We start from the raw sequence: 14466 nt of genomic DNA on the forward strand, positions 1-14466 counted from the left end.
GCCAAAATACAAACAAAGGCTGAAACAGGAAGTTCCGGTTCAGAGGAAGGTCGCGCGCTGGACGGATCAATCGGTGGCCGCGTTACAGGACGCACTCGATGACGCAGACTGGGGCATGTTCAGAAACAGCTCCGACGATGACGTCAACGTGTTTACGGAAGCGGTTGTGGGATTCATCGGGAAACTAGCGGATGATACCGTGGAGACAAAGACTATCACAACGTTTCCCAACCAGAAGCCGTGGGTGGATAAAACCATCCGCGACGCTCTGAGATCCCGCACCGCTGCCTACAACACGGGACTCATGACGGGGGACATGGACCCGTACAAAGCCGCGTCATATAACGTGCGGAGGGCGGTGAAAGAGGCGAAGCAGCGCTACGGGAGGAAACTAGAGTCACAACTCCAACAGAGTGACTCTAGGAGCCTGTGGCGGGGACTAAGGACAATAACGGACTATAAAACACCAACAACCGGTATGACGAACGCGGCCGTGACTTTGGCAGACGAGCTGAACACTTTCTATGCTCGCTTCGAGGCTGCAGCTAAGGTCTCCAACAATGCTAGTGTTAGCGGCGCTAACGGCTGCAGACAGGAAGATACTGCCAGCACCGGAAACGTGCTCGTCATCTCCGAGCATGAAGTAAGGAGAGCCTTCAAGAGAGTAAACACCAGGAAAGCAGCAGGACCAGACGGCATCCCAGGTCGTATCCTAAGAGACTGCGCATACCAGCTAGCTCCTGTGTTCACTGAGATATTCAACATCTCTTTATCTCAGTCGGTGATCCCCACATGCTTCAAAGAGTCCATCATTGTTCCTGTCCCGAAGAAACCCCACCCTGCTTCTCTCAATGACTATCGCCCTGTAGCCCTCACCTCAGTAGTGATGAAGTGCTTTGAACGCCTGGTCAGAGACTTCATCATTTCTTCACTACCAGACACACTGGACCCACTACAGTTCGCTTACCGTCCAAATCGTTCCACAGACGATGCCATCTCTCATCTCCTCCACACATCACTCACTCACTTGGACACTAGAAGGGGGAATTATGTTAAAATGCTCTTCATAGACTACAGCTCTGCATTTAATACCATAATTCCCTCCACACTCACCACCAAGCTGGAGCATCTGGGACTCAGCTCATCTATGTGTCAGTGGATCTCCAACTTCCTAACTGGCAGACCACAGGCAGTAAGGATGGGCGGACATGTCTCAGCCTCCACCACTCTCAGCACTGGAGCCCCCCAGGGGTGTGTTCTGAGCCCCCTGCTGTACTCTTTGTACACATATGACTGTGTGGCCACTACCAGCTCCACCACCATCATCAAGTTTGCTGACGACACCGTCGTGGTGGGCCTGATCTCTGATAACAACGAGACGGCCTACCTGAAGGAGATTAGGAATCTGGAGAACTGGTGCCAGAGGAACAACCTCCTTCTAAACGTCAGTAAGACAAAGGAGCTGATAGTGGACTTCAGCACTAAGCAGGAGAGGAACTACCAGACCCCCGTCATCAACGAGTGCCCAGTGGAGAGAGTGGACAGCTTCAAATACCTCGGAGTTCACATCACGCAGGACCTGTCATGGTCCTGTCACATCAACACCGTGGTGAAAAAGGCCCGACAGCGTCTCTACCACCTCAGACGCTTGAGAGACTTCCAACTGCCCTCCAAGGTGCTCAGGAACTTTTACTCGTGCACCATAGAGAGCATCCTGGCGGGAAACATCTTAACCTGGTTCGGGAACAGCACCATGCAGGACAGACGAGCTCTACAGAGGGTTGTGCGGTCAGCTGAGCGCACCATCCGCTCCGAGCTCCCTGACCTGCACTCAATCTACAGCAGGCGGTGCTGGACCAAGGCCAGGAAGATCGTGAAGGACCTCAGCCATCCCAACAACAGACTGTTCTCTCTGTTGAGGTCAGGAAAGCGATTCCGCTCCCTGAAGACCAACACAGAGAGATTGAGGAGGAGCTTCTTCCCCCAGGCAATACGGTCTCTCAATCACACCACCACACAGTACTGACCCACACATATGGTTCTTACACACACACTGGACTTTCTGGACTTTGGTTTTGCACAACACTGGTCACTATATTCTTCATTTCCAGTTAATACTTGTACAGCTGCTGTTATTGTGTATATATTTATTTATATTTAGATTTCTTCATACATTCTTATATAGTTCTATACTGTGTATTGTGTATTTTGTTGTACAGTTATTTTATTTTCAACTTTAATTTATATATTTTATCTTATTCTTTCCCAGTTAAATTTACCCTTCATTCTAATTTGTGTTGTACAGTTATTTCATTTTTAACCTTAATTTATATTTTATTCCTTCCTAGTTAAATTTACCCTTTTTAATTTTTCATATTTATTTCCTATCTTATTCATAGCCTTTCCTTTTTTGTTTTCTTTAGGTCACGAGCAGTTGTCCAAGCATTTCACTACATATCGTACTGTGTATGACTGTGTACGTGACAAATAAAATTTGAATTTGAATTTGAATTTGAATTTGTGTACACCTGTGAGTATGGACGCGCTTGTTTTTTTAAAAGGTTCCTTCATGTAATGATCTGCTAGAGGGTGTGGGGGGGCCACAGCCCCGTCCTCCAGGGCATGAAGCAGGTATGGAGGAGATCAAAACTCCAGACAAGAGGCCCCCAGAACACAAGAGACCAAGGAAGACCAACAGAGGGGCAGCCGCGCCACTGTTCCAGAAAGAGCTGAGGAGAGTCCCAGATGAGGGCTCACTCAGCAGCCGCGGAGCAGAAGCCAGGGGGAGTTGCAGTGACGCGCCTGTGAGCTCCGCCGGCAGCCAGCTGTGCCTGAGTGACCGAGCCCCAGGCCGAGACGCCGGGGGCACCCCACCTCCGAAGTGGCCCGAGCGAGCCCCAGGCTCCAGGCCCCGATAAGCAGCCGCCAAGGAGTGAGCCGGTGTGTACCTGGACGCCCACCCCCAGACACAAAGAACCACCAACGCACCGATGTGAAACCATCATCCTTTTCTTACCTATTTCCCTTTGCTATCGCCATGTTTCCTTCAATTTCTACTTGATTATATTGTTGACTTCTGTCTGAAGCTGAAAACTAAATCAATGAAAATGCTTTTTATGGCTCCTTAGCTGGAGTTTCATTTCCTTTAATGCCAAAATGTACAATCTCATAAAAATCTAGCTAGAGCAAAGAGTCCAGAATGTGGACTCTTTGTTTTTGTAAGAGTTTAAGCACTATACATTTCACATTTCAGCTGAATATTGTAGACTATTTTATTCTTATTCTTTTTTTCTTATTCTTCTTATAGTTTTCATTTATAATTATACATATCTAAATTATTATTTTTGCTAAATGAAATGTGATATGTTCATTGAACAGAAGTGGTCGGGTCATTTATTTAACAGCGCTCCAGTGTTCAGGCTAATGGGCTATTTCACATATACAATTGGACTGTATCATTTAAATGTTCTTAATAACATTGGCATTTTGTCCAAATTAAAAATGAGCTTGAAGAGGTTTATTTGTGAGTTTACTGTCTGAGGCTCTTGAATACTTGCCTTTATATCCTCTTCCTTATATTTTTCCTCTTTTATCTTATCATGGGTGGAACTTTGAATGTTGCTTCAGTGTTATTGTAATGCAGTAAATAACGGTTGGCTTCATTTTGGAGGATGTTGTTTATGTTTCTGGTAAGTACTTCAGCTTTTTACCTCCACTGTATATATAAGCCAAACTTCCTTTGTGAAATTAGAAATATGTACAAGAGATTATACAGAGATTATTTGTTGGCATCAAAAAGATCATACCATTCTTGAACCGTCCGATTCATTTTAATCAGATCTTTATGTTTATCTTTACGAATTGGACTTATATTCTTCGCGCTCATCGATATATTAGTCAGCCACATCCACACAAACACACACAAAAATGGCGACTATTTTGTTTTGTGCTCAGATCACCTGGAGTGATGTAACTGCTTCTGGTGACAGACAGCAGAGGACAGTGGGCTGGCTGTCAGCCAGTCTCAGGTGGAGCTGCTGCTCAGACTCTCCAACACTCACACGGGGACAGGCACAGCACAGTCATGAAGATAACCTGAAGGTAAGCCTCTGCTCTGAAAAGAGGTTCCTCTTTCCTTTATTGCATTATCAAGGCAAGAGCTGAAAGAACAAAATCCTGAGCACAGGTGAATCATGCCATTTTACAAATCTGCCTTAGAATAAGACTCTACATATTTCAGTGGTAGAGTTCATGTTATTATAAGTTTGTCTGCTAAGGATCACAGTTTGGTGCCAAAGGCAGTACCTGTGGGAAGTCATGACGGACTTTTGGCTGATTTCTGTTCCACTGGACAAAACAAGTTTAACCAGTGTAGAGAAACTCAAGCGCACCATTGTCAAAACCAACCTGGCCTCCTCCTGCTGCAAGTTCTCCATTCCAGATCTTAAGGTGAGGATGTGCATCATCTGAATGATAAAAAAAATGGTATTGTGTCTCAGCCCTAACAAAAACAAAGAGTAAGTGGCGCGAGTGTGTGTTAACTCTGTGTTTGTAGCAGTACAGGAGAGTGATGGTGTTTGATGTCTTTCTCTGATGAAGAGGTAAAGGCTCAGGTTGCTCTCTACAGTTTGAGGCAAAATTTCCATCTGAATCGTTTCACTCAACGTGATCAATGAGCATCTTGTCTTCCAGGAAATGCATTTCCGTATCATCAAGAGTTCAGACATTAAGCAGCTTTAGATGTAGTGATTGTAAATGCAGGGTCTTATGAAGTCAGATTTATTAAACGCAGGTTGCAGTAACATTAACTGTGCTGTGTGTGCCGTGACCTCAGGTGGGAGTACTGGACAGTCTGCTCAGCGTGTCAGATGATCTTTCCAAACTCGACACGCTGGCTGAAAGGTAAAAAAGCTGAATGTGCTGCTCTCAATCTGTTCCTGCTGATTAATGAATACGTTTGTCTCATTAATCATCGCATGTTTGCATTTTCATGTGCGGCTTTGTTCCTCATTAAGACCCAATGATTCTGAGCTCCTGTGCAGTCTGTGCCATGATTAATTGATGGTCAGGGGCAGCTATCGGTTAGTTTTCCCTCCTGCTTTTAAATTCACTGCTGGTGCATTTGAGCTGACACAGTGCAGACTTTAAAGAGACAGTTCACCCTAAAGTAAAATGAGTATTAAAGGTAAGAACTTAAACACAAAGAACCCCATAAATCCAACTAAAGTTAAAAATTTACTTATGCGACTGAAAAAAATAAGGAAACAAACTGGGAAAAGCAGGACATGGGCCAGAAAAACAGATTTAAATGCTAGGAAAAGTGAAAATCATAACAAAACTTTAATTATGACAGCAGATACTTTAGACTAGTTGCATTAATTAAAACTATGAAACCTATAATTCACTACTAAGTAATTAATATCTTACTAGCGAAAACAGTAAGAATTTAATTATCAGTTTTTGTCTATTGAAAAGTAAAATCTCAAATATAAGAAATGCAGTTTGAGTTACATGGAAAACATAGAACATGGAAAAAAACAAAACAAAAAAACACAAAGAGGTGTGAATGTCAGTATTTTCAGGTGTTGAAATGTTGAATTGCACAATGAAAATGTAAGAAAGAACTTCACTAAGTAAAAAAGTAAGCATAACTTATGTTGCTGGTAAATGCAGCCATCTGCAACCCTGAAAACCCTGAGGATGGATGGATGGACAGACCCTGGTGATGTCATCCACTGAAGTCTTAATATGAAGCGTGGAGCCCAGACTTTTTTGATATCATAATTTTGCCATTTAATTAAACAGTTGCACAACCATTGAAAGAATTTGGATGTGATTGTATGTGTATTACTGCTTGCAGTGAATTCATAACATAAATAACCCTCCTATCTGATTCAAATAATTACAGTTATGTACCAAATAAAGACTTTAAACTAGCCATTAAGCCCATCAATTGATCAGGAAAGTGTTTAGATGAGAGTTGTGGACTTTTTCCCCCATAGACGTTTATACTACCAGAAGCCTTTTGGCAGCCAGTGGACTCAGGCCTTGCTGGCCATTTGAAAGAATGCAGGTGCGAGGCACTTCCGTTTTGGCTTAATTTTCCAGACCTGGAAACTACGGCCATCTATAATAGAATCTAACAGGAACACTTCTCTGTGACGGTCTGTTTCTGACTTACTGAAGAATAGAAATATGACGTATAGGCAAGCAAGCGGGTGTCCTTGAAACACCTCAGCAAGATTTATGAAAAACTAAGCTAAGTGAGCAAAATCATTGCTAAAACCGAGCTCACTCGAGCAACTGGTACACTTGCGAAACTATATAAGAGGCTTGAAAACAGGCAACAGGCAAACCAAGGACAGAAAACAGTTACGTCACACTTGAGGAGCTCTGGACAGTGTAGAGATCTGCACAGAGACAAGTTAGGCAAGCAAGCAAGCAGAGCATCAGGGGAAGTCTTTAATGCAAAAAGATTTCTTTAGTTTTATTCCTTACTTTTTCTTCAGTCTGAGATGTTTCTACATCAGCAGTTCATTGTGCAGGAACTTTATGCAAAACATATAAACACTGTGTAATGATGGTGTTTCTCCTGTCGCCTGGTCAGTGTGATCAAAAAAACATGCCAGTGTATGAAGGAGGTGCTGGAGTCTAGTGACAAAGTGCTGGAAAATGCTTTGGCCAATGGAGGTGAGTCACACACAAACACACACGCTGAGAGTGTTAATTATCTCATAGAGAAACTGGATACAGGCCACATACACACTGCTATTAAGACTAACAGCTACTGAAAAACTCCATTAAAGGCCTGATGCTTTTACTGTAGACTAATGCTTGCAGGCTGTAGGAGAGAACAACAGCAGACCAGGCTAACCAGCATGTCTGATTACTCTCCCCCCATCAGACCACAGCAAGAACCAGAGAGCAGCCCTGTCACCCCTGAAAGCTTACCTCAAGTCTCTGAGGGGTATTTTATCTGCTCTTTGAGCTGGAGTGCAGTTCTGTGTGACTCCTATTATAAACCACATCTGTAGTATCTGCTTGATTTTTTTTTTTAAAGACATACCAAACCCTAGGTGTGTTTAAAGTTGTGTCATTTGGATACACAACTTGTGTTTTTTCCTCTCTCTCTTAGTTGACTTGATGAACTTCATGATCAAGTTTCAGTGGGACAAAGCAAAATATCCTACATCTCTAACTCTCTCCAGTCTGGCAGAAATCATCAACAAGGTACAACATCATAAAAAAGTGGGGATGATAATTAATGACATAAATATGACAGCAATTTATAACTAAACTCTTGTCAAGACACAAAAAACACAGCAAAGTCACAGTTCACATGCTAACATATTTACCTGTTAGCATACCTTCATATGCAGTTTTATATGACTGGGCGATGTTATAAAATGTTTACATTAGAAGTTACTTACATATTTTATTCATAATCTTAATGAACTGACTCACTTTTCTGATATTTGAAGCATAAAAGCAGTAGTAAAATCCCAACACGAGGCTATAAATAAACCACAGCTAACAATCATCACAACAAACTCTTACATTTTCATATTTTCAAGCCAGAGTTACACTAGATATTGAACAACTCTTTACACAGTGTGTCACAGAAATCCTACTAATGGCAGAGTAAACTAGATTGTACTACTAGATTGTAATTTCACTACATTCAGTTACATTTAAAATGAATAAAGTAGTGCTGTCAGCTAACACATTAACGAGCTAACCACACTAATGCGTTGACGCCATGCAGCCCCACGCACGGGGCAATATGCGCTAACTCGCTAACGGAGACTTGCCATGTTAATGGGGTTATGGCGTTAACGTCATTTTAACGAGATTAACGCTGACATCAGTAGAATAAAGATAAACTTGCAGGTTACATTGTCTTAAAATTGTTTCTGTATTTAGTAAACGCATTACATATTTGATGTGTGTGCTGTTAAAGCTAAATACTACGAGGGAGAAAAAATACTCCTAAAATTGAAAGTGAGCACTACTTTTACAGCTTCTCCTGTTTAAGCTCTGTCCACCAGAACAAGTCACTGCTGATTTTTGACATCACACTTAATTCAGACTTTGTTCCTCCACTTCAAAGTCCTCTGTTTTTAACCATTTCCAACACTTTATTCTAATTATAAACTCTGAAAAGACGTTTGGCAAAAACCAAAGCTTTTCCAAAGGCTGAAAACAAATTCTGAAGCAGCTACATGATTCTAGTTCCCTCTCAGATGGTAGAAACATGTTGCCTACCCAAGTTTTAACACCTGCATGTGTTTCAGGAAGTTTCGCAGGTGGAGGCAGAGTTAAAATCACGTTCTGCAGCGTACAACAGTGTGAAAGCGAGCTTGCAAAACCTCGAGCACAAACTAGAGTGAGAAACATTAGTTATATTAAATAGAAATAAATCCCTACATTATCTATAGATATGCATGTTTACATATCTACATACTAAAGTGGAATTTCTGTCTCTGCAGTGGCAATTTACAAACTTGCAGTCTGAATGATGTCGTGAGGAAAGAAGACCTGGTGGTCTCAGAGTACCTCACCACTCTGCTGGTAGTGGTGGCCCGGTCAGTGACACAACATGACTATGTTTTTCTGGGATAGTCTTAATATTAAAATGTTTGTTTCTGCATATTTTCTGGTCACAGAGGGAGCTACTCGCAATGGGAGAGGAGTTACGAGTCGTTGTCAAAATTTGTGGTTCCGCGGTCGAGCAGGTGAGCTGTCTTTATGCACTCTTGGCCATGAGACAAACAATTCTACTCGATCCAAGTACAAGTGCACCGGTAGCTGCTCTCAGCATCCAAAAGGTCAGGCTAAGTAACCGCAGGTGTTTCATTACCGGCAGAAAGTAAGAGTCTTTTGGCCTGGATCTGCAGCAGCGAAAAGAAAATGTCTTTTTTGACAAGTAAAATGTTAAAGTTGACATGAAAAAAATAACTTTGTCATAGCTGACGTGCAGGAAATAATCCAATTTCTATAAAAAAAATAATTTCATCCAAAACAGGAAGGGGAAATTGTGAGGGTCATACCAAGTGACACAATACCAATGACAAAAATTGTATATGCATAAATAAATCGCAAGTTAATGTTTCAACTCAATGTAGGGTGTCTTCCTATCACTTGTGCTCATGTTTGTTAAAATTGTTACCAACATAGGACAATCTTGCCAGGAAGAGCCACTGGGGGGGCCAGCAAATTTTGGGAGGTGGCCAGTGCCCCCTTTGCCCCCCTTGGAGGCACCCCTGATCCAAGAAATCTACTTATCACTTGTAAGACACTCTTTTGTCAGTATAAGGCCTAGACAGCTAAATTGATAATTGTTTAACTTCTAGAAAATAACACTCCACATTCCATCTTAGTTTTTGTAACATTCATACACTTACTGGCCACTATATTAGGTACAACTTGTTGTACTGGTGTAGATTCAGCAAAATGCTGGAAACATTTCTCAGAGATTTTGGTCCATATTGACAGGACAGCATCACGCACATGCGTCAGATTTGTCAGCTAACATCCATGATGCAAAACCTCATTCCACTGCATCCCAAAGGTGCTCTATTTGATTGAGATCTGGTGACTGTGGAGGCCATTTGAGTACAGTGAACTCACTGTCATGCAAGCATTGGAAGCAGCCATCAGCAGATGGGTACACTGTGGTCATAAAGCAATGGACATGGTCAGCAACAGGTGTTCAGATGATACTCAGTTAGTTTGCCAAGATAATATCCCCCACACCATTACACCACCACCACAAGCCTGATGACAATGCAAGATGGATCCATGCTTTCATGTTGTTTATGCCAAATTCTGACCCTACTACTTGGTTTACCTAACAAAGTGGCCGATGAGTGTTTTTCTTACAGTGAACCTGATTTTGCCCATGTAAATCCTATCAACCTGCTATTACATTGTGATCAGTCTGTTAAGGACTCATGACAAATTCCATATAATTCAATTCAGCGTTATTTATATAGCGCCAACAGTTGCTTCAAGGCGCTTTATATTGGCTTAATAAACACAGACTTGAAATGAACCTGCAGCAATAAGTTCAAATGCAAGTAAACACTACTTGACTTACTCCTTGTTGTCTTTTACCTTGTTGCTACATCTTTTCTATTGTTGTCTTATGTGACTGTCAGGAAGCTGTATGAGAACGGAGAAGGGGGAGTCTTCTCAGTGACACTTTTCAAAAGAGCTGTGTGTGAATTCAAAGCCAAAGCCCAGGAAAGCAAGTAAGCAGGATGGTGTGACAGAAAACACCCAATATAGTCAAATCTGTGTTGTCTGTTTGAATTACCAAAGTGTAGCCTCTGGTCCACACAGGTTCTTTGTGCGGGACTACAGCTTTGATCTGGAGGAGCAGAAACAGCGGGAGATTATGCAGCTTAGTTTTCACAAAAAGGAGCAATATGTGAGTCAAACATTACACACACTCTCTGAAGGTTTTTTTTTTATGTTTTATTAATGCGCTTCTCTCTTTCACAGGGAATCTTTGTACGCTGGCTGAAGGTGAATTTCAGTGAAGTGTTTGTTGCCTGGATTCACTTGAAAGCATTGCGGGTGTTTGTGGAATCAGTCCTGAGGTCGGCACCTGATGACAGTGATGATTTTTTTTTCGTGAAGAAGGCTCGCGATTGATTCATGTGATGATATTGCCTTTCAGGTATGGGTTACCTGTGAATTATCAGGCTCTTCTACTGCAGACTGACAGGAAGCACTCGAAGAAACTCAAAGAAGAACTCGCTTCACTGTTTGTGCATCTGGACCCCACCGCCAGCATTACTGATGTAAGAAGCCATAGTGTTATAATGTTGTCATTATAGTAATGTAAAGCACAGACATACAGAAGATGGATGCACCAACATTAGTTGGAAAAGCCACAAATTGAGGGATTTAACTGACAACATCTTGTTTGTTGAAGCTGGGAGGGACCATATATGGATGAAAGCATGAAGTTGTCATCTAATGCTGGCCTCGTCAGTTGTGTGCTACATAGATTTATCACACAGACACAGATATCTGAAAATTAGTGGAAGGAATGATCTGGGCCATTTTGTACGGTATTCATTGTGTTGTCTTTTGCAAACATACCCATGATACTTTCCTTAGTAAAAGATGAAATGTCCACCTTAATGTTGTTCTTTAAAAAAAACTGTTAACACTAATGGGAAACATGGTGTATCCAAGTGAAGCTTTTGTGTGACTCAGTAAATCAAACAGAGCCTCAAAATTATGAGTTTGGGTAGAGTTAGGCAGCAAGGTGGCTCACAACAACTGTGGCCAGGTTAAATCAGCTTATCAAATAGATACGTAGGAGAATCTGATCTGCACTGTGTTACAGATGAGCTCATTTGCTGGGAGTGCTCGACTTGATGGCCTGCCTGAACTGATCCTGATAAACTAAAAATGAGCTTTTTGCAGGTAGACATTATTTAAAAATTTCAAACCTTATTTTTTTCAACAATATGCAATCTCATAACAGTTGAATTATTTGCTATTTAATTTGATTGGAAACTTGCTGTAGTTTACTTTTTAAATAAGAGTGTTTCTACAAAAGTAGCACAGACAGAAGTATGAGATTTCATTTTTGAACAGTGGAACATTCGTAGTGTACTCTTGGACCCCTTTTAACTGTTGTAACAGCTTTTACTTCTCTGGGTTTGACTGTAAGCACTTTCCTCAATGTGCACAGTTATTTTGCTGCTTGGTGATGTAAAATGTAAATTTTTACCTGAACCTTTTCATGTAGCCTGTTTTTTTTTTTTGGTTTTTTTAGGTTAAAAATATTAAACATTTTGAAATCAAGACTCAAGCAACAACAAATAACTTAAAGCTAAATGTTTTCACAAATTAATTGTGCATGATGTGCATCTGCTGCAGGCAGGATTTGGATGCAAATGCAGAAACACAGGAGACAGGAATAAAGTCAAACACAGGTTTAATGCTGCACTCATACAAAATAGAAAATAAAAGCTGGACAGGAATGAGAAATCCAATAACTAGTGAAACAGAGCAGGGCCACACACAGAACCATGAGGGAGAACAAAACGAAGACCCCACACAAATTGAAGGAATATGGATACAAGGTGATTAATGCAAACAAGAGACACCTGGGAGGACAGCTGAACCCAACTGAGGCAACGAGACAAGGGATGTGAAACTTAATACAAAGCACTAGAGACAAATAAGTAATAAAACAGGAAGTAACTAAACACGGGAACAAACTAAGAAATAAACTGAAGATATTTAACAACAGCAGAACCCAAATGACCAAAAAATGGCAAAAGACCCAAGAACATGACAGAATTATTGCAAATAGTTTATTGGGTAAAATTGTATCGTTATATAAGACCAGTGACAGACCAACAAGTGAAGTGCTTTCCCAGATTGTTGATGTCTGAGTGAGGAAGAACCTGTCAGCAGTCAGCAGGAAATAACATATCTCTCAGTCAAGTTCACTCGTGACCTTCGAGACAACAGAGAGAAAAAGGAAATAATAAAAACATACAAACTCAAGCTGAATTTAGTGAAACACTGCTGCTGGTTCAGTGTGTGCGTGACTGTTTTCTGTGTCTGATCTGCAAACAGGTGAGCTGTGACATCCCAGGACTCTGTCAGCAGGAGTACTTCTCCTACATCTGCTTTCATATCAGCACCAACGTGTTGGACATCAGCTAGCTGTCAACAGCAAGACTGAAAGAGCAAGCACCCACAAGCTGTGGTTTGTTCCCATTCAGTCACTCACAGCCAGAAACATAAAGACCCCGATGGCTAAAATAAAACCGGAGAATATAAATATATTGTTTTCAACATTTCCCTTAAAGGAGAAAGATGTAAGGTGTAAATACAGGAAGGTGTAAATAATCCTTGGGTTGTCTTCACCACAAAGCAAGCTGCACGTGTCCTGTGTTTGTCATGTGCTGCACATGGAATTGTGGAAAACCTTAAAATATGTGTAATATCAGAGGGATTTTTTTTTCAGGGATTCATTTTAAAACTATATGTACTGTAAATATTAATGTCGGTTTCAAACATTTTAGGTGAGCACATTATTTCTAGAAATCTTACAGCTTGCACAAATAAAATGGATTTCTTCATTCACCATTGCCTGTTATTCTGCAAGACAGCCTAGTACATTTAGAAATGCATTATCCAGAGAATGGATTCATGAATCTGTATAAAAACATCACTTGTGACCCAATTTAGATCAGAATGTTCATGTGTTGCAAGTCTCAAAATCTTAAAGTGGGGCCGTTCTGCTCATTTTCAACTCCATAGTGTTTTTCTGGATTCTGGAGATTATGTATCGGAATTTCAGGAGCGGGACCACGCCTCCAAACACGCTCCTTCCGGTTGTCATCTATATATCCGGTTGTTCAGTGATGACGCGACGAATCCTACTTCCGGGTCTAAAGTAGTCTGCGTTTAATATGGCATTTGTGTTGTTAACATGTTTAATGTTATGTATTTTCTTCTATTTGATCTCAAAAAGCTCCTAAAACAGTCAGTGATCACTGTTGACCTCCCTCGGCTTTTATTACCGCTAATCATTTATTTAAGCTCAGTTTTTAAAACCTTAGGATGTAACTACAGCCCAGCCCATGCAGCAGTATATGAATGACTAACCTCGTATTGTGGATGGATTATCTCAGTTGTTCTCCTGGCTGAAGTTTGGTCCTTTTACAGCATCCTGCCATGCGATTACATTTGTTCCTGACCACCGAGAACACTCACGTTAACTTTTATCGAGTGGGAAAAAAGTTAGCTTGTTTATATTATGCTAACATAGCTGTGTCGCTAGCGGTCACGTAGCACATCATTATATACCAGCTAGCCAAACTTCAGTAACCCTACAAACGTCACTGCTGTTTAGCTTTCTGTCTTCATTTATGTTGGTAGTGATAACAGAGCTGTACGTTTTAATTTGTTTCCAAAACCCCGCAGTCAGGACATGCTATATTGTATTTAGATAGAAGCTAGCGAGCTATCTCCCTGCTAACTTCTAACTCCGTTAAATGTCATAAATTCCGTTTTCATGGATGCCTGGATGTTAAACTCAATTGTTACACCTGGCAGAGCAGAACGCTGATCATTTTATTAAAGATGAAGACTTTAGACAGTTTTTCAACTCTCAGTAATGCCATAGTGATCGTTTGATATATGGACCTGCAGCGGAGTTTAGACCCAGACACGGCTAGTGACGTCAGACTGAACAACCGGATAGGTTCCCCCCAGTTCAGCAAACTGTTCATTGTCGTTTACGTGCAAACAGGGTCCATTCTTGGCGAATACCTTTAAAAACAGCTCATCTCTTAGGAGTAATGTAATTTTACGTTAATAACTACTCAAGCTCGGCATCCATCGCTTTTCCTCCGGCGGCGCTTCCAAAAAACCGAATGCTGAGGACCTTCTAGCAGTTTTCTCGCCACCCTACATACGGTCTGC

The 14466-nt window shown here is 41.4% G+C and overlaps 1 protein-coding gene across 1 annotated transcript; it reads left to right on the forward strand.

The window, feature by feature from the left end:
• Positions 1-3968: 3968 nt before the first annotated feature.
• atp6v1c2 (ATPase H+ transporting V1 subunit C2) lies at positions 3969-13122 on the forward strand. The gene is made up of 14 exons (XM_085256843.1): positions 3969-4101; positions 4278-4449; positions 4835-4902; positions 6608-6690; positions 6905-6967; positions 7136-7230; positions 8295-8386; positions 8490-8585; positions 8667-8735; positions 10161-10253; positions 10345-10432; positions 10507-10604; positions 10685-10808; positions 12610-13122. Exons 2-14 carry the CDS (start codon positions 4318-4320, stop codon positions 12697-12699), a joined length of 1191 nt encoding a protein of 396 aa, XP_085112969.1. The 5' UTR covers positions 3969-4101; positions 4278-4317; the 3' UTR covers positions 12700-13122.
• The last annotated feature ends 1344 nt before the right edge of the window (positions 13123-14466 follow it).

The sequence above is a fragment of the Mchenga conophoros genome, linkage group LG19 (assembly GCF_057382185.1).
Source record: "Mchenga conophoros isolate Kocher_MC1m ecotype Shallow Benthic linkage group LG19, M_conophoros_male_GT1.1, whole genome shotgun sequence".
NCBI lineage: Eukaryota > Metazoa > Chordata > Actinopteri > Cichliformes > Cichlidae > Mchenga > Mchenga conophoros.